This window comes from Lucilia sericata, unplaced genomic scaffold (genome assembly GCF_015586225.1).
Source record: "Lucilia sericata isolate MDLA Ls3-8-SP2 unplaced genomic scaffold, ASM1558622v1 Contig001239F_arrow, whole genome shotgun sequence".
In the NCBI taxonomy this organism is placed as follows: domain Eukaryota; kingdom Metazoa; phylum Arthropoda; class Insecta; order Diptera; family Calliphoridae; genus Lucilia; species Lucilia sericata.
In genome coordinates, this window is record NW_023995196.1 from 1 (window position 1) to 20809 (window position 20809).

General features: G+C 30.6%; 1 protein-coding gene across 1 annotated transcript in view; it reads right to left on the reverse strand.

Annotated features, from left to right (window-relative positions):
* Positions 1-2635: 2635 nt before the first annotated feature.
* The window catches only part of LOC119610583, a 59976-nt gene continuing 41802 nt past the window's right edge, over positions 2636-20809 (reverse strand). The window contains exon 3 of the mRNA XM_037965866.1: positions 2636-2779. Within this exon, the coding sequence (XP_037821794.1) occupies positions 2656-2779 (124 nt within the window). The 3' untranslated portion in view covers positions 2636-2655. The remainder of the gene's footprint in view (positions 2780-20809) is intronic.

Below are 20809 nucleotides of genomic sequence, written 5' to 3' on the forward strand. Positions count from 1 at the left end.
GCTTTTTCACCCTTCTTAGAGAAAAAGGAAAAACCTAAAAATACACAAAAGTGCGAATCTTTATTTGTCCACTAATAGAGTAAAAAATAGCAAAAAAGAATTGCGTAGCAAAGCTAAATCCTAATGATGTCTAAAAAAGATTTATAATACTTTTTCTTTACGTAGTTCTTGGAAGTAAAACAAAATCCGCAAAAACAAAGATGATGAAAAAAGATTTAAGATTTGTTTTTTCACATGTAATTTGAGACAATTATATTATTTTGTTGAAGCAAAAGAAATGTAAAAACAAAATAATAATTCAACAAATTTGTTTGAATAAAATAAACTACGTAGTTATGTGTTAAGTTGCCTTGGTAATAAGGAGTCGCACTGACTGTTTGCCATATTTAGTATAATACTTCATACAATTGCAAACCACCACAAATTTAGTAAAGAAGTGGTATAAAAAAAGGGTTTTAGGATAAGAAAGGGTTTTGGTTTCTAGTATGAAAACTAGGATTTAGTATAAAAACTGGTGTTTAGTATAAACTGGTTTTTAGTATGAAAAGTGATTTTTAGTATGATAACTAGTTTTAACTAACTAACTAACTAACTAACTACTACTAACTACTAACTAACTAACTAACTAACTAACTAACTAACTAACTAACTAACTAACTACTAACTAACTAACTAACTACTAACTACTAACTAACTAACTAACTAACTAACTAACTAACTAACTAACTAACTACTACTACTAACTAACTAACTAACTAACTAACTAACTAACTAACTAACTAACTAACTAACTAACTACTAACTAACTAAACTAACTAACTAACTAACTAACTCTAACTAACTAACTAACTAACTAACTAACTAACTCTAAACTACTACTAACTAACTAACTAACTAACTACTAACTAACTACTACTAACTAACACTAACTAACTAACTAACTACTAACTAACTAACTAACTAACTAACTACTAACTAACTAACTAACTAACTACTAACTAACTAACTACTAACTAACTACTACTAACTACTAACTAACTAACTAACTAACTAACTAACTAACTAACTAACTAACTAACTAACTAACTAACTACTAACTAACTAACTACTAACTACTAACTAACTAACTAACTAACTAACTAACTACTACTACTAACTAACTAACTAACTAACTACTAACTAACTAACTAACTAACTACTAACTAACTACTACTAACTAACTAACTACTAACTAACTAACTAACTAACTAACTAACTAACTAACTACTAACTAACTAACTAACTAACTAACTAACTAATACTAACTAACTACTACTAAACTAACTAACTAACTAACTAACTAACTAACTAACTAACTAACTAACTAAATAACTAACTATATCAACTGTAGTATATATATTGGTTTTTAAAAAAAATACTGGTTTTAGTATGAAATCTAGTTTTTAGTATAATACCTACTTTTTAGTATACACAAATTTGTTTTATTGTAAAACCTTGATTCACATAAAATACTGGCATTTATTATAAAACTGGTTTTATTATAAAAAACTGTTTTTTGGTTGGCTATAACTCTATGCGAAAGCTTTGTATAACAGTTTCCTTTTTTTATTGTTTTAAAGAAAATTTTCCCTATATACTTATTTACACATATTTATTTGAGGGTTTTAGGAGAAATTACACGTCATAGATAGACATAAATCATTAAGTAGAATGCTTAAAGTATTCTAGTTATTTAATTAGTTACTCCCACGCATTACAGGCAAACTGTATTTGGAATTCCTTAATAAAAATATAATTAAACATCAATAAATTTATTATATTACAAAATAATATTACTTAATAGGATTATTTGATCTGTTTCAGCATTTCCAACTTCAATTGCTACATCCATTTAATAAAAAAGAAACTTATTTTAGGTATAAAAATATATAAAGATATTAAAATAAAATCTTTTTGTTCTTTTCAAAAAGGACACACTTCAAACTACATACTTTGTAGAAATTCCACCACTCAATTCATGTTGTGTAACTAGGGTTTTATTTAACAAATCAAATCAAAAGAGGAAAAAACCCTAGAGAAAAAAAGACTAAAGACTTGGAAACAAATAAGAATAAAGTAAGGAAGAAAGTATAGGCGGGCATGGTCGATTTTATGATTCACTACATCGGTTGTAGTTATTAAGTTAGTTTGAAAGGATGATGTGTGTTACCTCAAAATCGACAAAAAACTACACTTAGACCTCCACCGGGCAACATCTGGTCCAACAGATTAGAACTCTAACAATTAACCCACCGTTATAGAAGTATATTTAAAATTTGGGATTATATGTTTACTTGGGGGTCAATTGATTATTTTGTGTTACGAACATCAACAAAACCCACAATAGTGGTGTAGGGTATAACAAAACAACAAGATTTAAATACAAATCTTATAAATACGCATAAATATTTGCACTTTGGAAAAATACTACAATTCAAATGTAAGTAAGATTCCTTTAACCATCTCATTTATTTCTCAAGGTAAAACAGTATCAATTGCTTGCACTGCTGAAATTTATTTTTTTCTACCAACTCCCAGAGCTTCATATTCCTAGATTATGTTATGGTTTGTTCAGCTTTTTTTTTGCAAGAGTTTGTGTTCGTGTGTATGTGTGTTTTAACTTACCTGTAGATATCTTCGTCTTCTTTTGGCCACATTTCCTTGTACCACATTACAGTCACCATGTTTGAATATCACACGTTTTCGTACACGCCGAGAACTAAAACGTGTCTGACGATACCTGTAAAGGATGAAGTAGAAAGATAAAATCTATAGTGAGTAGTGTTTATTTTTTATATTTTGTTTTAAGAAATCAATGACATTGAATATTAAATTAGGAAAATATTTAGATTTTAATGTTTAGTTAGTGGTGTTTGACCAAAGGTTAACCTTAATTTTGTTCGAAGAGGGACATGCTTAGATCAAGGCCAAAAGTTCAATGATATGAAATATTCTGCATAATTAAGATATTAATATCGACACCCTTAACAAACCTTATACTGCTCAGCAGTAAGGGTGTGGAGAGAGTGATATCATATCTGTGATGTGACTACGCGACCATGAAGCGAGGAATGCATTGAAATGGTAATATTTTTTCCTACCATTACCAGTGAGAACCTTAAGAAATTGTCTTGTCTCAATGATAGCCTGGTATAGTTTCAAGGTGGGCGCCAAGATAGGACTAGTATTTTGCACGAGCAACTTTAAGGTCCATATAAACTTTTAGGAATAAACTAGCAATAGATCCATCTGGAAAACTCTTAAAGCTAGGATCCTAAAAATTTTGTATGAACAACTTTCTAAACATGTAAAAATATAGGTAATAAATTGGTCAACAAGCAATAAGGGCCGTGGCACCTCCCATATGAATTAAATGCAAAAATTCGTTTATCTGGAAAACCGTTACAGCTGGAATCCTCAAATTTTGCACGTGCAATATTCACATGCATATGAACATTTGGAAAAAATAGTATACGTTGCACCTTCCATACGAATCTAATATTAAAGAGAATATAAAATTGGAAAGGGTTTTTTACTATATAGTTTTAAGGGTATAGTTAATCTATAGTTTAACATAAAATTTAAATTTTTTGTTAACTTTTCCCACAAATAAACATTTTCAATTGCCCATCTGTTCTATATGTAAAGTGTTAGTGTAGGTGGCAGCGAACGTCCTGTCTGCGTGTGTGTTTACCGTCTGTATTCCTATTTGTAAATACACTTAGCAACAGAAAAATTTTACCTTACGGGCAATGATAGGCACGAAAAGAACTCCAGGAACAATAGGACTTATTGGAAAGCTAAGAAACCACTGATTGCAGTTAGACTTTATCTGTCATTTGTTTATTTTTAAGAATTACTGGATTATTTTCGATCCCTGTTGGATATATTTACCGACCTATGATTGGCACATTAAATACAATATAGAAATGAGTCAAATGGAAGTACCTTTTCTTATTTAAATTGTGTGAGATTATTATTGGTATTTACCCCCATATCACTTTGAATTTCTAATTTCCTTTTCCTTTAACTGCTTAAAAATGTTATATGAGCCCCATTCATTTATTTCACAATTTATGTTCTGCTATCAGTGTTGCCAATTTGACGTTTTTCTCATCAAAACTCAAGTTTTCGATATGTCAATAGCGAGAAAAAATTAATTTTAGTGGTTAGCGAGAAATATAGTCTAGTCTATAGTCTAGTCTATAGTCTAGTCTATAGTCTAGTCTATAGTCTAGTCTATAGTCTAGTCTATAGTCTAGTCTATAGTCTAGTCTATAGTCTAGTCTATAGTCTAGTCTATAGTCTAGTCTATAGTCTAGTCTATAGTCTAGTCTATAGTCTAGTCTATAGTCTAGTCTATAGTCTAGTCTATAGTCTAGTCTATAGTCTAGTCTATAGTCTAGTCTATAGTCTAGTCTATAGTCTAGTCTATAGTCTAGTCTATAGTCTAGTCTATAGTCTAGTCTATAGTCTAGTCTATAGTCTAGTCTATAGTCTAGTCTATAGTCTAGTCTATAGTCTAGTCTATAGTCTAGTCTATAGTCTAGTCTATAGTCTAGTCTATAGTCTAGTCTATAGTCTAGTCTATAGTCTAGTCTATAGTCTAGTCTATAGTCTAGTCTATAGTCTAGTCTATAGTCTAGTCTATTCTAGTCTATAGTCTAGTCTATAGTCTAGTCTATAGTCTAGTCTATAGTCTAGTCTATAGTCTAGTCTATAGTCTAGTCTATAGTCTAGTCTATAGTCTAGTCTATAGTCTAGTCTATAGTCTAGTCTATAGTCTAGTCTATAGTCTAGTCTATAGTCTAGTCTATAGTCTAGTCTATAGTCTAGTCTATAGTCTAGTCTATAGTCTAGTCTATAGTCTAGTCTATAGTCTAGTCTATAGTCTAGTCTATAGTCTAGTCTATAGTCTAGTCTATAGTCTAGTCTATAGTCTAGTCTATAGTCTAGTCTATAGTCTAGTCTATAGTCTAGTCTATAGTCTAGTCTATAGTCTAGTCTATAGTCTAGTCTATAGTCTAGTCTATAGTCTAGTCTAGTCTAGTCTATAGTCTAGTCTATAGTCTAGTCTATAGTCTAGTCTATAGTCTAGTCTATAGTCTAGTCTATAGTCTAGTCTATAGTCTAGTCTATAGTCTAGTCTATAGTCTAGTCTATAGTCTAGTCTATAGTCTAGTCTATAGTCTAGTCTATAGTCTAGTCTATAGTCTAGTCTATAGTCTAGTCTATAGTCTAGTCTATAGTCTAGTCTATAGTCTAGTCTATAGTCTAGTCTATAGTCTAGTCTATAGTCTAGTCTATAGTCTAGTCTATAGTCTAGTCTATAGTCTAGTCTATAGTCTAGTCTATAGTCTAGTTTATAGTCTAGTCTATAGTCTAGTCTATAGTCTAGTCTATAGTCTAGTCTATAGTCTAGTCTATAGTCTAGTCTATAGTCTAGTCTATAGTCTAATCTATAGTTTAGTCTAGTCTATAGTCTGTCTATAGTCTAGTCTATAGTCTAGGTTAAATTCTACCCTATAGTCTGTTCTATGGTTCTATATAGTTTTCCAGCGCCATTTGCAAAAACATAAATCTAGCGGTTTTTGTGACATAGTTTAATGGGAAATGGTGGAAAAATATTGGCAACACTGTCTGTTATCCTTTTCTTTGCTTCAGTTTTTTGCTAATTGACAGCAATTTTAATTGCTTCATTGGCTGTAAAAACCCACAAATAAATAGGGTATAAGAATATTGAGGAAAAATATCTGGCAAAAGAGGTTTGTGCATCAACACATACATAAATATTTTAATTGTAGTGATAAATTATAATTGCTAATAACAAATTATTACGCTAACATAGCGGTATGTTGAAAATATTGACTGTCTGTCTGTCAGTCAAAGAAAATGAGACAAAATATGTAGGAATTTTAGTTTCACCTAGAAACTAAATGTAAAAGGATTTGCATGCTGTTGCTAAGCAAAGTTTAGAATTATTTCCTAGAAACTGGAAATTTTTTTTAAAGAAAACCAATTCATTTCTTTGATTTAAATTTATTATATTAAATCAATTTATTAAATTTTCATCAAAACTATTTTGATATTTTTTAAATATTTACTTTAGTGACAATCGAAAATCTAATAAAAATTTTATAAACAAATAAGTGGCAATAGAAACTTTATTGTAATTTTTTTTACTCTTGACTACTTGGCTAGCAGTCTACAAATTTTAAAAGAATATTTAATATAAAATATTTACAAAAAATATTAAACAATAATAAACACTTGCAATTGTTAGTGTCTAAAGAAAGTTGGAAAAAAGTCTATATTTTAACAAATAATAATAAAAATTTGCCATAAATAAAATTTAAATATTGTAACAAGATAAAATTAAATTTTCTAAGATAAATTTAGTCATGTAAATTATGTAAAAATTAGTAATTTTAAAATTGCATGAATAACTATTAAAAGAACAAAACAATTAATCAAAATATATTTTCATAAAATCTTTTAACTCGAAGATTTTTTTCTTAATATTTTTTAATGTTTCCTGTTATTAAATATTTACAATATTCTGCTGTTTTAAACATATATACTACTTAACTTTTTTTTAAAACACAATTTAATATTAAAATTTATAATTAACAACGCAATTTGTAATACGTTTTAACAAAAATAAATATGCATTATTAACAGAAAATAAATTTGCTGAAAAAAATATATGAAATATGAAAGAAATTTGATCAATTGCAAAAAGTTTAATGAAATGTAAAGTTTAAAAAAAAAACATTATTTCAGCTGAATTTATTGTTTATTTTGGCATTTTATGTATGTACCCAGCAAAAACATGCAATGACCACTACATACCGTCTGCATTAGTTGGAACGAGTTTAATAATCACTTACAAATAATATATTATGTAACTACTTACTTTTCAGCTTTGATATACTGTTTGGAACATTGTTTTTAATACTAACGAAATGACTACTACATACCGTCTGCATTAGTTGGAACGAGTTTAGTAATCACTTACAAATAATATATTATGTAAGTACTTACTTTTTAGCTTTGATATACTGTTTTGGAACATTGATTTTAATACTAACGAAAAAATATTATTTTTGTGATAACCAAGTCAAGGATTTTCATGCACTAAAAAATGAAAAATATGCGGTTATAATATGCACTATAAAATGGGAAAATATGCACTAAAAATTTGGAAAATATGCACAAAAAAATATTTTCTTGTGAAATTTAGTATTTAAATAAATTTTTATAGATATTTAGAACTTAAGTTTTTGACAACAAATATATAGCTTCCTGATGACAGAGGTACCGCTTAATGTACTCTAATACCAAATTAACAGAATCACGATCACGTGTTAAGTGACCCAACTCAAAAAATGAATTTGAATGAAATTTGCACCAGTACTATGGATAGTAGGCCAGACACATAAGTCAAGAACTTTATCGGTCAAGTATTGCCGGAATTAGAGAGGATAAAAGTTTTACATTTTGGTCCATTGGTTCTGGAAAAATTGTCCAAAGGAGTTTAGATATATATATTTCTTTACTGTTTACAATTTTCTTTTTTAAATTTAATTATTTTTATACCTACCATCAAAAAAGATGGGGAGTATATTCATTTTATCATTCAATATTCAATATATTCCGAGACCTCGTAAGATTCTAAGACGATCTAGCTATGTCCGTTCGTCAGTCTGTTGTTGACACGAAATTTTCCCAAAATATTTTTTTATTGATCAGAAATGTTTGATATTGAAAATGGGCAAAATCGGTCAACGATTTCACATAGCCTCCATACAAATGTACCCTCCGGAATATTGTCTAAAAAGCTTCAAACATTCACAAATTCGTTGTTTATGAAGCAAATGCCACAAAATTTCACATAAGTCAATTTTTTAAATTCCGAAATATAATTCTGAATTATGGCAAACATAGGACCATAATTGGCCCTACCCCCCATATAAGGCCCCCTTTAGAAAATGACTATAATGCTGATTACTGACCTAAAAATAGGAATATAGCTCTGAAATTCAACACACATAAGTTTCTTGCGAGCCAATATCCCTCCACTAAATTTAATGTGGATCGGCCCTTAACTGACCCTACCCCGCATATAATGTCCCCTTCAGAAAATTACTTTAACGCTCATTATTGGTGTAAAAATAAGAGTACAGCGAAGAAATTTGATATAAGTATTTTAGAAGCCAAAACCTTTCCACCAAATTGTATGTGAATCGGTCCATAATTGACCCTACCCTATATAAGGTCCCCTCCATAAAATAACTTAAACGCTCATTACTGGCTTTAAAATACGAGTATAGCCGTGAAATTTAACACAAGTAAGTTTTATACGAGCCAGAATCTCTCATACAAATTTTATAGTCTTTAGTCTAGTCTATAGTCTAGTCTATAGTCTAGCCTAGTCTAGTCTATAGTCTAGTCTATAGTCTAGTCTATAGTCTAGTCTATAGTCTAGTCTATAGTCTAGTCTATAGTCTAGTCTATAGTCTAGTCTATAGTCTAGTCTATAGTCTAGTCTATAGTCTAGTCTATAGTCTAGTCTATAGTCTAGTCTATAGTCTAGTCTATAGTCTAGTCTATAGTCTAGTCTATAGTCTAGTCTATAGTCTAGTCTATAGTCTAGTCTATAGTCTAGTCTATAGTCTAGTCTATAGTCTAGTCTATAGTCTAGTCTATAGTCTAGTCTATAGTCTAGTCTATAGTCTAGTCTATAGTCTAGTCTATAGTCTAGTCTATAGTCTATCTATAGTCTAGTCTATAGTCTAGTCTATAGTCTAGTCTATAGTCTAGTCTATAGTCTAGTCTATAGTCTAGTCTATAGTCTAGTCTATAGTCTAGTCTATCTAGTCTATAGTCTAGTCTATAGTCTAGTTTATAGTCTAGTCTATAGTCTAGTTTATAGTCTAGTCTATAGTCTATAGTCTAGTTATAGTCTAGTCTATAGTCTAGTCTATAGTCTAGTCTATAGTCTAGTCTATAGTCTAGTCTATAGTCTAGTCTATAGTCTAGTCTATAGTCTAGTCTATAGTCTAGTCTATAGTCTAGTCTATAGTCTAGTCTATAGTCTAGTCTATAGTCTAGTCTATAGTCTAGTCTATAGTCTAGTCTATAGTCTAGTCTATAGTCTAGTCTATAGTCTAGTCTATAGTCTAGTCTATAGTCTAGTCTATAGTCTAGTCTATAGTCTAGTCTATAGTCTAGTCTATAGTCTAGTCTATAGTCTAGTCTATAGTCTAGTCTATAGTCTAGTCTATAGTCTAGTCTATAGTCTAGTCTATAGTCTAGTCTATAGTCTAGTCTATAGTCTAGTCTATAGTCTAGTCTATAGTCTAGTCTATAGTCTAGTCTATAGTCTAGTCTATAGTCTAGTCTATAGTCTAGTCTATAGTCTAGTCTATAGTCTAGTCTATAGTCTAGTCTATAGTCTAGTCTATAGTCTAGTCTATAGTCTAGTCTATAGTCTAGTCTATAGTCTAGTCTATAGTCTAGTCTATAGTCTAGTCTATAGTCTAGTCTATAGTCTAGTCTATAGTCTAGTCTATAGTCTAGTCTATAGTCTAGTCTATAGTCTAGTCTATAGTCTAGTCTATAGTCTAGTCTATAGTCTAGTCTATAGTCTAGTCTATAGTCTAGTCTATAGTCTAGTCTATAGTCTAGTCTATAGTCTAGTCTATAGTCTAGTCTATAGTCTAGTCTATAGTCTAGTCTATAGTCTAGTCTATAGTCTAGTCTATAGTCTAGTCTATAGTCTAGTCTATAGTCTAGTCTATAGTCTAGTCCAACGGTTCCCAAATGGGGGTCCGCGGACCCCTAGTGGTCCGTAGTAAAATCCTAGGGGGTCCGCGAAGACGAACGAAAAAAAACCATGAATAAACAATATTCTGCTTTTATATGTATGTACAAATATCTCCAATTTTTGTGCAATAATCCCAAATTTTTTGGTGACTTTTTGAATTTTATTTTTTCGGTTGTTTATCGGGAAGAAGCTAGGCCCTACAAATTTATTGTATAACTTTTATAAAGTAAAGTACTGCGTGATTTGTAATTTTTATTTCCTGTATATGTACTGAAATAATGGTTTTTATTTCAGACAAATAATACTCTGCCTTACAATTAAATTAGGGATACAGGTATTCCGGAGTATGAAGTTCAATTCAAAGACAAGCTTATTACAGATTTAAGTTTATCAAATTGTAAGCAAAAGTGTTCTCGTTTGAAAGGACTAAAATTATATATTTTTTCCAAAACAGAGGTGACTCTTTATGCATCTCTTTATAAATATTCCAATCCGACGTGATACACAGATTTTAACTTGATTTTGTCGACCAAAATTAAATTAACATCAGAAAATCCATAGCGTTTCGCGTAAATATGTAGCCAAAAACCATGAAGTAAAATAATTCGTTGGTATTTTAAAATTCAAATTTAAGTTCCAAATTCACAGTACTTTAACAAAGAGTTCAAATCATATATTATGCGGATAACGCATTCCGCAACAACATAGAAGAAGTCCAACTTTCTTATATTATTTTCCCGAAAACTTAGCTCACTTACTCAGTTCACCCTTTGCAATCGCAACAAATTTTTGAAACGTGACTCCTTAAGCACATGTGACAATATTTGATAAAGAAACCTTTTCGCTACATTGAAGAAAAATTAACATGAAAGATCTCACGATCATAAAATTAAACATCATGTTAACATATCAACAAAGAAGTCATTCTATCTTCAAAACATGCAATTGAAAACCTATCTGAAATATTATATATTCTCAATGTACGGGAATATTTTATAGATATGACATCTCTACATTTATTAGACCTAGGGATTAATGAACTAGGTCAATTTTCGGATGGACAATTATTTAGAACAATAAGATATCAAAATATGTATGGGGGTCCGCGAAATTAAATAAGTTCTTCAAGGGGTCCGCGAAGTAAAAATCTGTGGGAACCGCTGGTCTAGTCTATAGTCTAGTCTATAGTCTAGTCTATAGTCTAGTCTATAGTCTAGTCTATAGTCTAGTCTATAGTCTAGTCTATAGTCTAGTCTATAGTCTAGTCTATAGTCTAGTCTATAGTCTAGTCTATAGTCTAGTCTATAGTCTAGTCTATAGTCTAGTCTATAGTCTAGTCTATAGTCTAGTCTATAGTCTAGTCTATAGTCTAGTCTATAGTCTAGTCTATAGTCTAGTCTATAGTCTAGTCTATAGTCTAGTCTATAGTCTAGTCTATAGTCTAGTCTATAGTCTAGTCTATAGTCTAGTCTATAGTCTAGTCTATAGTCTAGTCTATAGTCTAGTCTATAGTCTAGTCTATAGTCTAGTCTATAGTCTAGTCTATAGTCTAGTCTATAGTCTAGTCTATAGTCTAGTCTATAGTCTAGTCTATAGTCTAGTCTATAGTCTAGTCTATAGTCTAGTCTAGTCTAGTTATAGTCTAGTCTATAGTCTAGTCTATAGTCTAGTCTATAGTCTAGTCTATAGTCTAGTCTATAGTCTAGTCTATAGTCTAGTCTAGTCTAGTCTATAGTCTAGTCTATAGTCTAGTCTATAGTCTAGTCTATAGTCTAGTCTATAGTCTAGTCTATAGTCTAGTCTATAGTCTTGTCTATAGTCTTGTCTACAGTCAAGTCTTTAGTCTAGTCTAGTCTATAGTCTTGTCTACAGTCAAGTCTTTAGTCGAGTCTAGTCTATAGTCTATTATGCTATGAACAGATACGAAAGTTTAAGTTTAGGCCCTATAACTTTTACAGTTATATTTGGAACATAATGTCATATCGGATTTGCTAAACATGATTATAGAAATTGCCACTATAGAAACCGAATCAGTTGTAAAATAAGTTAATATAGACTTCTCATTGTTGAATTTGTTTAAATATTTTCACTTCTTCAGGATAGTTCATATCGGAGAATAGTTTGAGAAGTAGCTTACATATATATTGCACTCACTCTTTTAACGTCTCGAACTCTTGGTATTAACATGTGATTCAGAAAAGACTATTGTCTGTAAGAAATCAAAGATCATGTGACCAAAATATAACCGAATCGATCTGCCTTGGTTTGTAAGAAGACAAAGTTCATGTGACCAAAATATGACCGAATCAGTCTGTCTTGGTCTACAAACATTTCGATGATTTCAGAATACAGAATTTTCCTCCTTCCAACATATCTCATAATCGAGACAACCAAATCGAAGAAAAAATATATTACTAGTATAACTCCCATATAAAGACTTACACCGGAAACGGGATTATTTCGATATAAAAAGTATGTGATTATAAACTTTTCGGTAAAATCGTAATACATTAATATATGTATGTATAATAAATGTTCACAATTTATATGGGGACTTCCCTCTCAAATTTTCTTTGTTTATTTGGAAATAACAAATTGGAATCTATTTAGAAATTAGACCAAATTAAGTTGATAAAAAATATTAAGGTTTACTAGCTGCAGATCAGATTGTTAGTACCATTGACCTTTTTGTATGTACCCCCAAGTTTTCCACTTTATTCTAGTTTTTTGTCCACGATTTTCTGTTATTGTTTAAATGTATGCCAAAATAATTGCCTTCCCTTATGAGTTGGGGAGTCTATTTAAATATATGATCTAATGTTTAGAGAATCGTGCCTCAGGTTAAAGTGTCTACTGTCTAGAAGCATGCCTACCTTGCCTTTTTGCCAAAATTTAATTGTGATTTTCACTGATCTTACATGTCTAGTTGTTTATTTTCGAACCAGTAGGTATCTGTTCAATTATAGGGTTTGTTGTTGATATAACCCGCTTGTTTTTTAATATCTTATGTACGATCGCTAACCAGTTTAGAGTTAAACAGTAAATTTGAAGTAAATTTCGTTGTGAAATTACGGCACTAACAACATTCTTTGAAATTATTTTCTATATCTAAAGTCAAGTTTAAAAAAGTTTCCCTAATCTGAACACTGCCGTAATTCCCTACATCAAACCAACCACAAAATCCAATTTGTCACCACTAAAATATTTCATTGGAAATTTTATAAACTTTTGAATTTAAATAATATGAAATAATTGAAAAAATAAATAAAATAAAATACTTTACCACATCAATGTTTGTGTTATAAAAAACGTAAAAACAATTAAAAATACAATGGCCACTAAAATATACATTTTAAACTTAGAAAAATCTACAAAAACAATTTACGAAACAATAATAAAAAAATACAAGGAAGGTACTCGTTGTAATTAAAAAAAAAAACACTTTTATATAAAAATTGCCGTTTTTCACCAAAAAAAAAATATCACAATAATTTTCTTCAAAATATAGATTTCTTTTAATATTTTTTCTTTTTCCTTAAATTTGCTTATTTTTTACGTATTTTAAAACACTTTAACATTTTGTTTTTTTCCATAGATCGTGAAATGTTCGATTTTTTTCGAAAAATTCTTTTGGATTGTTGTTCTTTTTTTCAGTTTTACTTAAAACACATCCCTTTCTTGTTTCTTTAGTTAAGTGTCATAATGAACTGTCAAAAGAACTAAAATCTCAGCTTAGGTTTAGTATTTCAGTTTCTTTTTCAGCTTTGTTTTAAAATACAGAGTGAGAGTGAGTGTGGAATTTATCATTTGTGGCTTCTTTTTTTGGTATGAGTGGATTTTAGTACATGCGGATTTTTGAAATACTACTCAATGTTTATAAAAAAAAAAATGTTGGATTATTGTTTCGTATGTAAATGGTAGAAATAAACAGAAGTTTTGCATATTGCAGAAAAGTGAATGAACGAATTCTTTAAAGAACTGCAATTACGATAAATAGGAAGAGATCTGCTATAAACTTATGTAAGCAGACCCTAGACCAGACCATAGACTTGACCATAGACCAGACCATAGACCAGACCATAGACCTGACCATAGACCAGACCATGCCATAGACCAAACTATAGTTTTGATCATAGACCATAGCGTTAACCAGACCATTGATCATAGCATTAACCAGACCAGACAATAGACCAAAACATATACCAGACCATAGTCTAGACCATAGACTAAGCCATATGCCAGACCATAGTTCAGACTATAGACCAGACCACAACTAGACCATGCACCAGACTATTGACCATAGCATTAACCAGAAACATAAAACAATAGACCAGACCATAGACTAGACCATAGACCAGATCATAGACCAGATCATAGACCAGATCATAGACCAGATCATAGACCAGAACATAGACCAGACAATAGACAAGACCATAGACTAGACCATAGGCCAGATCATAGAGCATACCATAAACCATACCATAGATCAGATCATAGACCAGACTATTGACCAGACAATAGACCAGATTATAGACCAGACCATGGACCAGACCAGACCATAGGCCAGATCATAGAGCAAACCATAAACCATACCATAGACCAGACCATGGACAAGACCATATACCAGATCATAGAGCCGACCATAAACCATACCATAGATCAAACCATAGATCAGACCATAGACCAGAACATGGACCAGACCATAGATCAGAACATAGACCCGACCATAGACCAGATCATAGAGCAGACCATAGACCAAACCATAGACCAAACCATAGACCAGACCATAGACCCGACCATAGACCAGACCATAGACCAGACCATAGACCAGACCATAGACCAGACCATAGACCAGACCATAGACCAGACCATAGACCAGACCATAGACCAGACCATAGACCAGACCATAGACCAGACCATAGACCAGACCATAGACCAGACCATATACAAGACCAGACCATAGACCAAACCATAGACCAAACTATAGACCAGACCATAGACCAGACCATAGAAAAGACCATAAACCATACCATAGATCAAACCATAGATCAGACCATAGACAAGACCATAGACCAGAACATAGACCAGACCATAGACCAGACCATAGACCAGACCATAGACCAGAACATAGACCAGAACATAGACCAGACCAAAGATAGATCAGACCATAGACCAGAAGACCATAGACCAAAGACCAAAGAAAGATCAGACATAGACTAGACCACACACTAGACCATTGACCAGACCATAGATTAGATCATAGACCAGGCCATAGGCCAGATCTAAAACGAGACCATAGATCAAACCAGAGACCAGATCATAGACCATCGAAGAGAATATTTCTTAGTGTTTATTTCTCTTAAAACATTTTCATATCAGTTTTAAATCAATTCTTTTAATTCTCTGCTAAATTTTGCTCTCATTCTCCGCTTTTCTTATCAAGCTTACATGTTATTTGTTCTTTTTCATTGTTGTCATTCTAGCTTTTGGTTTTCAAACAATAGTGTTGCCATTTTTATGAATATTTTTAATAAAATTATAAAATAAAAATTCCTATGAAACCATTAATATTATACTCTTTACTCAATATTAAATTTCTGAACACATGTTTACTCAAAATCTGGATTATATATCATTTCATAGCTCTCATTCCAAATTTGTTTATATACTATACATACATTTCTATTTGTTTATTTTCAATATGATTCCTTTTTGTAGTGATTTTCTAGTTTGTATTATTTTTCTTTATTTGTTTCTAGTTTATTGTTTATTATGTTTTGTTGACATTCTATGGAAAAGATATAGTAGTATTATGTATGAAAAAAAAACCAACTGATAAGAATTTAAAGGCGTAAAGTATATAGTGAATAGTACTTTTTTATTCCATTTGGAATACTACTATTTATGCTATCAATGTGATGATCATCATATTGTTTTTGTTTTTAGCATATTTAAAATTTTAAATTATCTATGCCACACTTTAACTTTTAAAAATAGGAAAAAATTTGCTTGATCTGAAAATAAAAAAATATGTACAAACACACACATGGAAAACTGATGTCCAGCTGCATTAGTCTTTCATAAGTTTTTTGAAATCTAGAAAAATTATTTGTTTTCTAATGAACCGCTGGCCTTGATCTCTAAAATAACCGATTTGACGATCAGATATTATTAAACATTTTATACAGTCAATCAAATGCCAGAATTTGAAATCAATGAAATTCTGTAGTAAACAAATAAGAAAGTATATTCGGCTATAACAGTTCATGTGGTACCCTACTGTTGGTATGAAGGTGACTACATATTAGAAAACGGATCAGTTATGTAACGTATGTAGGTTAGGTTACGTGGGTTGCTCGCTAGTAAGCAAGTTCACTCGAAGACCTTGTGGACCATTGTGATACCCTTAGAATTGCCATTCTCTAATATTGAGAGAATGGTTTTCCTCCCTAATTTCATTGAGTACTTGATTCGTTCGGTTTCTGTGAAAACCAGCCGGTGCTGGTTTCCTAGATGTGTATACGAATTTAAGTTTTTAATACGTATGGGAGATGCCACACCCACTATTGCTGGTCCGACCATGTTTTCTTTCAAATTGTTGAAATGCATTTCAATGTTGCCGGTGGAAATTTTGAGGATTCTAGCTCTTATGGTTTTCCAGATATACGCATTTTTGTATTTAGTTCATATGGGAGGTGCCACGCCCTTCTATTGCTAATCCGTCAATTGATTGCCCAAAGGTTAAAATGGGTGTCAAAGCTGTTCGTGCTAAATTTTAGGATTCTTGCACCAATAATTCCCCAGGTATTTATACTAATAATATTGAGAGAATGGTTTCCCTCCCTAATTTCATTGACTACTTGATTCGTTCGGTCTCCGTGAAAACCAGCCGGTGCTTCTAATAAAACCAATTATGTTTACTAGTGACGCATCTCCAGTTCAGTCCAGAGTAGTCTGTGCTCTGGTAAGGCTTGGCAGTCACATAGAAGGTGTTGTACCGATTCCACTTCTTCTTCATCCAAGCAGCTTTGACAGCAACTATAACGTGGGTAGCCATACCTTCCGATATATGTATGTCCAATCATACAGTGCCCAGTTAGAAGCCTAATCGAGTTCTTGCTAAGAGACAAGAGAGTCCTAGTCCTATCTGTTGTCAGAGTTGGCCAGAGCAGTCTCGATATTCTACAAGTGGTGATATTTAACCACCTGAGTTCCATCTCACTCAAAGCCCATTCATCTATCAATTTTGATAGTCAGGGGAGTGTAAATATCCTTTTGCGTAAGGGTTAAGTCTAGGGACGACCCTGTAATGTTATATAGATTAGAATAGAAAGTAAAATATTTCAGTCCCATTGTGCTTACTGTAATTAGTGAATATGTTATTCTCATTAAAAATGATAAAATTTTTATTGATAATTATCAGTACAAATTTTCTTTACTTCCTTTTATTGAATGGGGACAACAACTTTAACAATATTTATTCATTCTTTTCTATTTTCTTTAAAACAAAAATGCAAATTTTAATATACTTAAAATCATATCGATCTTATCAAATGTCATGCATAAATTTAATTTTTACTACAAATAAAATATAAAGTTCTAAACTACTATACAACCCTCGAACAATATAGAAGACAAACAACAAATTTTTAGATACGCACTTTATCAGTCAGCAAACAAACCGAAAAAATACCAAAAAAAAAAAAAAAATACATAAGTAAATGACCTTCCTGGTAATGGAAAAACAGACGATTTTTTCTAGACATTATCTTTAAACAACAAAACAGAAAACAAAACTTAAATATTGTAATTTTTTATAAAAAAAAAATAAAATATAAATTCTGTGATAATTTGTTGAAGATAAAATTTCATATTTTAAATTTTAATATCAATGAACTAACTATATACAAGACTAGACAAATGGAGACACCTGGCACTTATGTGGGGTCTGAAAATAAAAATTCTACATTTATAAATAAAATATTTTAAGACTAGAGGCCAAATGTATAAAATTTTTGTATAAAAAACATAGTTTATTAATTTTTTTAATTATTGCATTTTACAAAAAATTTATATAATTTTCCGAAAGAAAAAAATCTTGAAAAGTTTTATCATCATCAACTGACGTCAAAAGTAAAGCGTTTAAAAATAAAATTTATATATTATTAAATTTTTTATATCTTTACACCTAATTTGTTTTATATTTTTCTTCATTTTTGTTGTTTATAAAATAATTTTTTAAATTATCTTTATGAAATTGTAAAAAATGAAAAAAGTCGAATCCGAAAATTTAGTCGATCATGGTCGATTATGCGATATCATAGAACTGTTATAAGAAGGTATAACAATTATACAGCAAACGCTCAAAAAAATATAAATAAAAACCATATTACGATTTTTCATATTGTGCAAAATTTTGAGGATTCTACCTCTAATGATTTTAAAGATATAAACGTTTTTTTCATAAATGTAGATGTTAAATTTGTTCGTGAATAAATTAAGGATTCTAGTTCTAATAAGTAGTTTCTTAGATATGTTTACGAATTTTTGTTTTTAATACGTATGGGAGATGCCACGCCCACTATTGCTGGTCCGACCATGTTTTCTTTCAAATTGTTGAAATGCATTTCAATGTTGCCGGTGGAAATTTTGAGGATTCTAGCTCTTGGTTTTCCAGATATACGCATTTTTGTATTTAGTTCATATAGGACATGCCACACCCTTCTATTGCTAATCTGTTAATTTATTACCTCAATGTTTACATGGATGTCAAAGCTGTTCGGGCTAAATTTTATTCTAGCACCAATAGTTCCCCAAGTATACTATTTATGATTAAATTCCTATGGGTTGTGCCACGCCCACAATTGCATGTCCGCATATGTTTTCTTTAAAGTGTTCATATGCACTTAAATGTTGCCCTTGTAAAATATGAGCATGCTAGTTCTAATGGTTTCCCAGATATATGAATTTTTGTATTTAGTTCATATGGGAGGTGTCACGCCTTCTATTGCAATTTATTGCCCAAATCTTTACATGGTTATCTATAGGTACAAAGAGCAAAGTCTGGTCTTCTTTCCACTTCTTTCTTAAAAGTTTTCAAAAAGTATTGAAACATGTGGGCTAGCGTTGTCATTATGAAATATGACGCTTTAATGTCGACCGTTCTCAGTCAATGCTTGCCTTAAATGAATCAGTTGCATTAGGCACAGATTCCCTATGATAGTCTGGCTAGATTTCAACAGCTCATATTATATAGGACCCCTTTATTAGTATAAAATACAGAGCATTAACTTAGTACCACAGACATTTGGCTTTGGTGTCGATTTGGCTGGTCTTGCGCTTCGGATTATCAAAATTTTTCCTCCCGTAAAAACTAATTTACTTTTATAGCGTTGAAGCTGAATTTTGGAAATTTCAATCAAGGTCTTGGATTCAGTTCGTTTGGTACCCAACTTAACTATTATTAGATGAATCCTGCTACTCGCAAACGGAAGGTCATGGCTTAATCCACATAGAAATACCCTCTTAATAGGGGACCATTATTGGTAGGCCATTAAAATGGTATAGCGTGTAAAAATCACACACTTTAAAAATACCAAGCAAAAACTAGGTAATGACTTTCAATTGTTACCATTTACCCTATAACGTACTTTCCAGTGACTACTACATATCGTCCTGATAACATGGAAGTTATCTAATAACGACTTATTAATAATGTGTTATATAAATACAATCTAATTTAGTTATTAGTGAAGCTATTAAAACTCAAATACGTTTATTCAAACGTTGCATTACATTGACTTATTCTTCTTATTACTTGTAAGCGGTTGTGCTTAGTTCTCGCCTACAATGACATCATCATATTGCTATTGTGTAAGTACATTTTTATAATTTTGTCGCTTACTTGATAAAGCAAGTTTTTGCTGGTTATGTACATACATATATCGTGTTAATTTTTATTTAATTAATGTTTAATTAAGTCTTAATAATTGATCATTAGATAGATAATTTGTTGTGTTTTTTTAAATAATAAATAAAGTACCTAGACATGCAATGTTTTTTCTAATTGTTAACTATAATTAGTACTATTATAAATAATATAAATGAATATATTGTTTTAATGTTTATTTAAAGCTTAGCTTTTTTACTGATAAATGTCGTATTGTTTAATTGCTTTGTGAAAATTTTAGATTTTATACGCTAAACCAAAACAATATAAGGGTTTTCATAAACTGAAATTTAAACTTTGGACTTTCAAGATCTCAACGTCTGATTTTTAAGAGATATATAGGCTATAGTTTAAGCTACAGGCTAGACTATAAACCAGTCTAGATTATGGACTAGACTTTACAAAAATTTTGAATTAAAACTTCATATTCTGAAGCATTTTAAATGCTAAAAATATAATCCCCAACATTTTGATGATGAGTATTAAAAATGCAATTTAAATTTATTTGCAACGTAAATCCAAAAATTAAAAAAAAAAAATTCTTAGAAAAAGTCAAAATTAATACAAAATCTTCATGCATTAAAAATGATTTACAAAATATTTTTCTTTAAAAAGTTTAAATATACTAAATCTTGATTTTTTGTTGTTTATTTATTTAAATTAGGGGTTACACATGCATTTATAAGAAATACATACATACATATGTAAACATATTTTATTAATTAGTTAAAATACCAAATTTATTTATAAAAATTATTCCTAAAAATACGTGCGTAAAAATTTATAAAAAATGCATTTACATTACTGAAAATTTAGCCTTAACAATGTATAAAAAAAATTTTGGATATTTAAGGTTTTTAAACAAATATATTTCACGTCATTATCTTTAGGATCGACTTCCATAAGTTTTCTTATGATACAATCACATAAATAAAGAGCAAGTAGAGTTGCTTATCCCTCCCTATATATAAACAGAGCATTTTGTGTGGAGA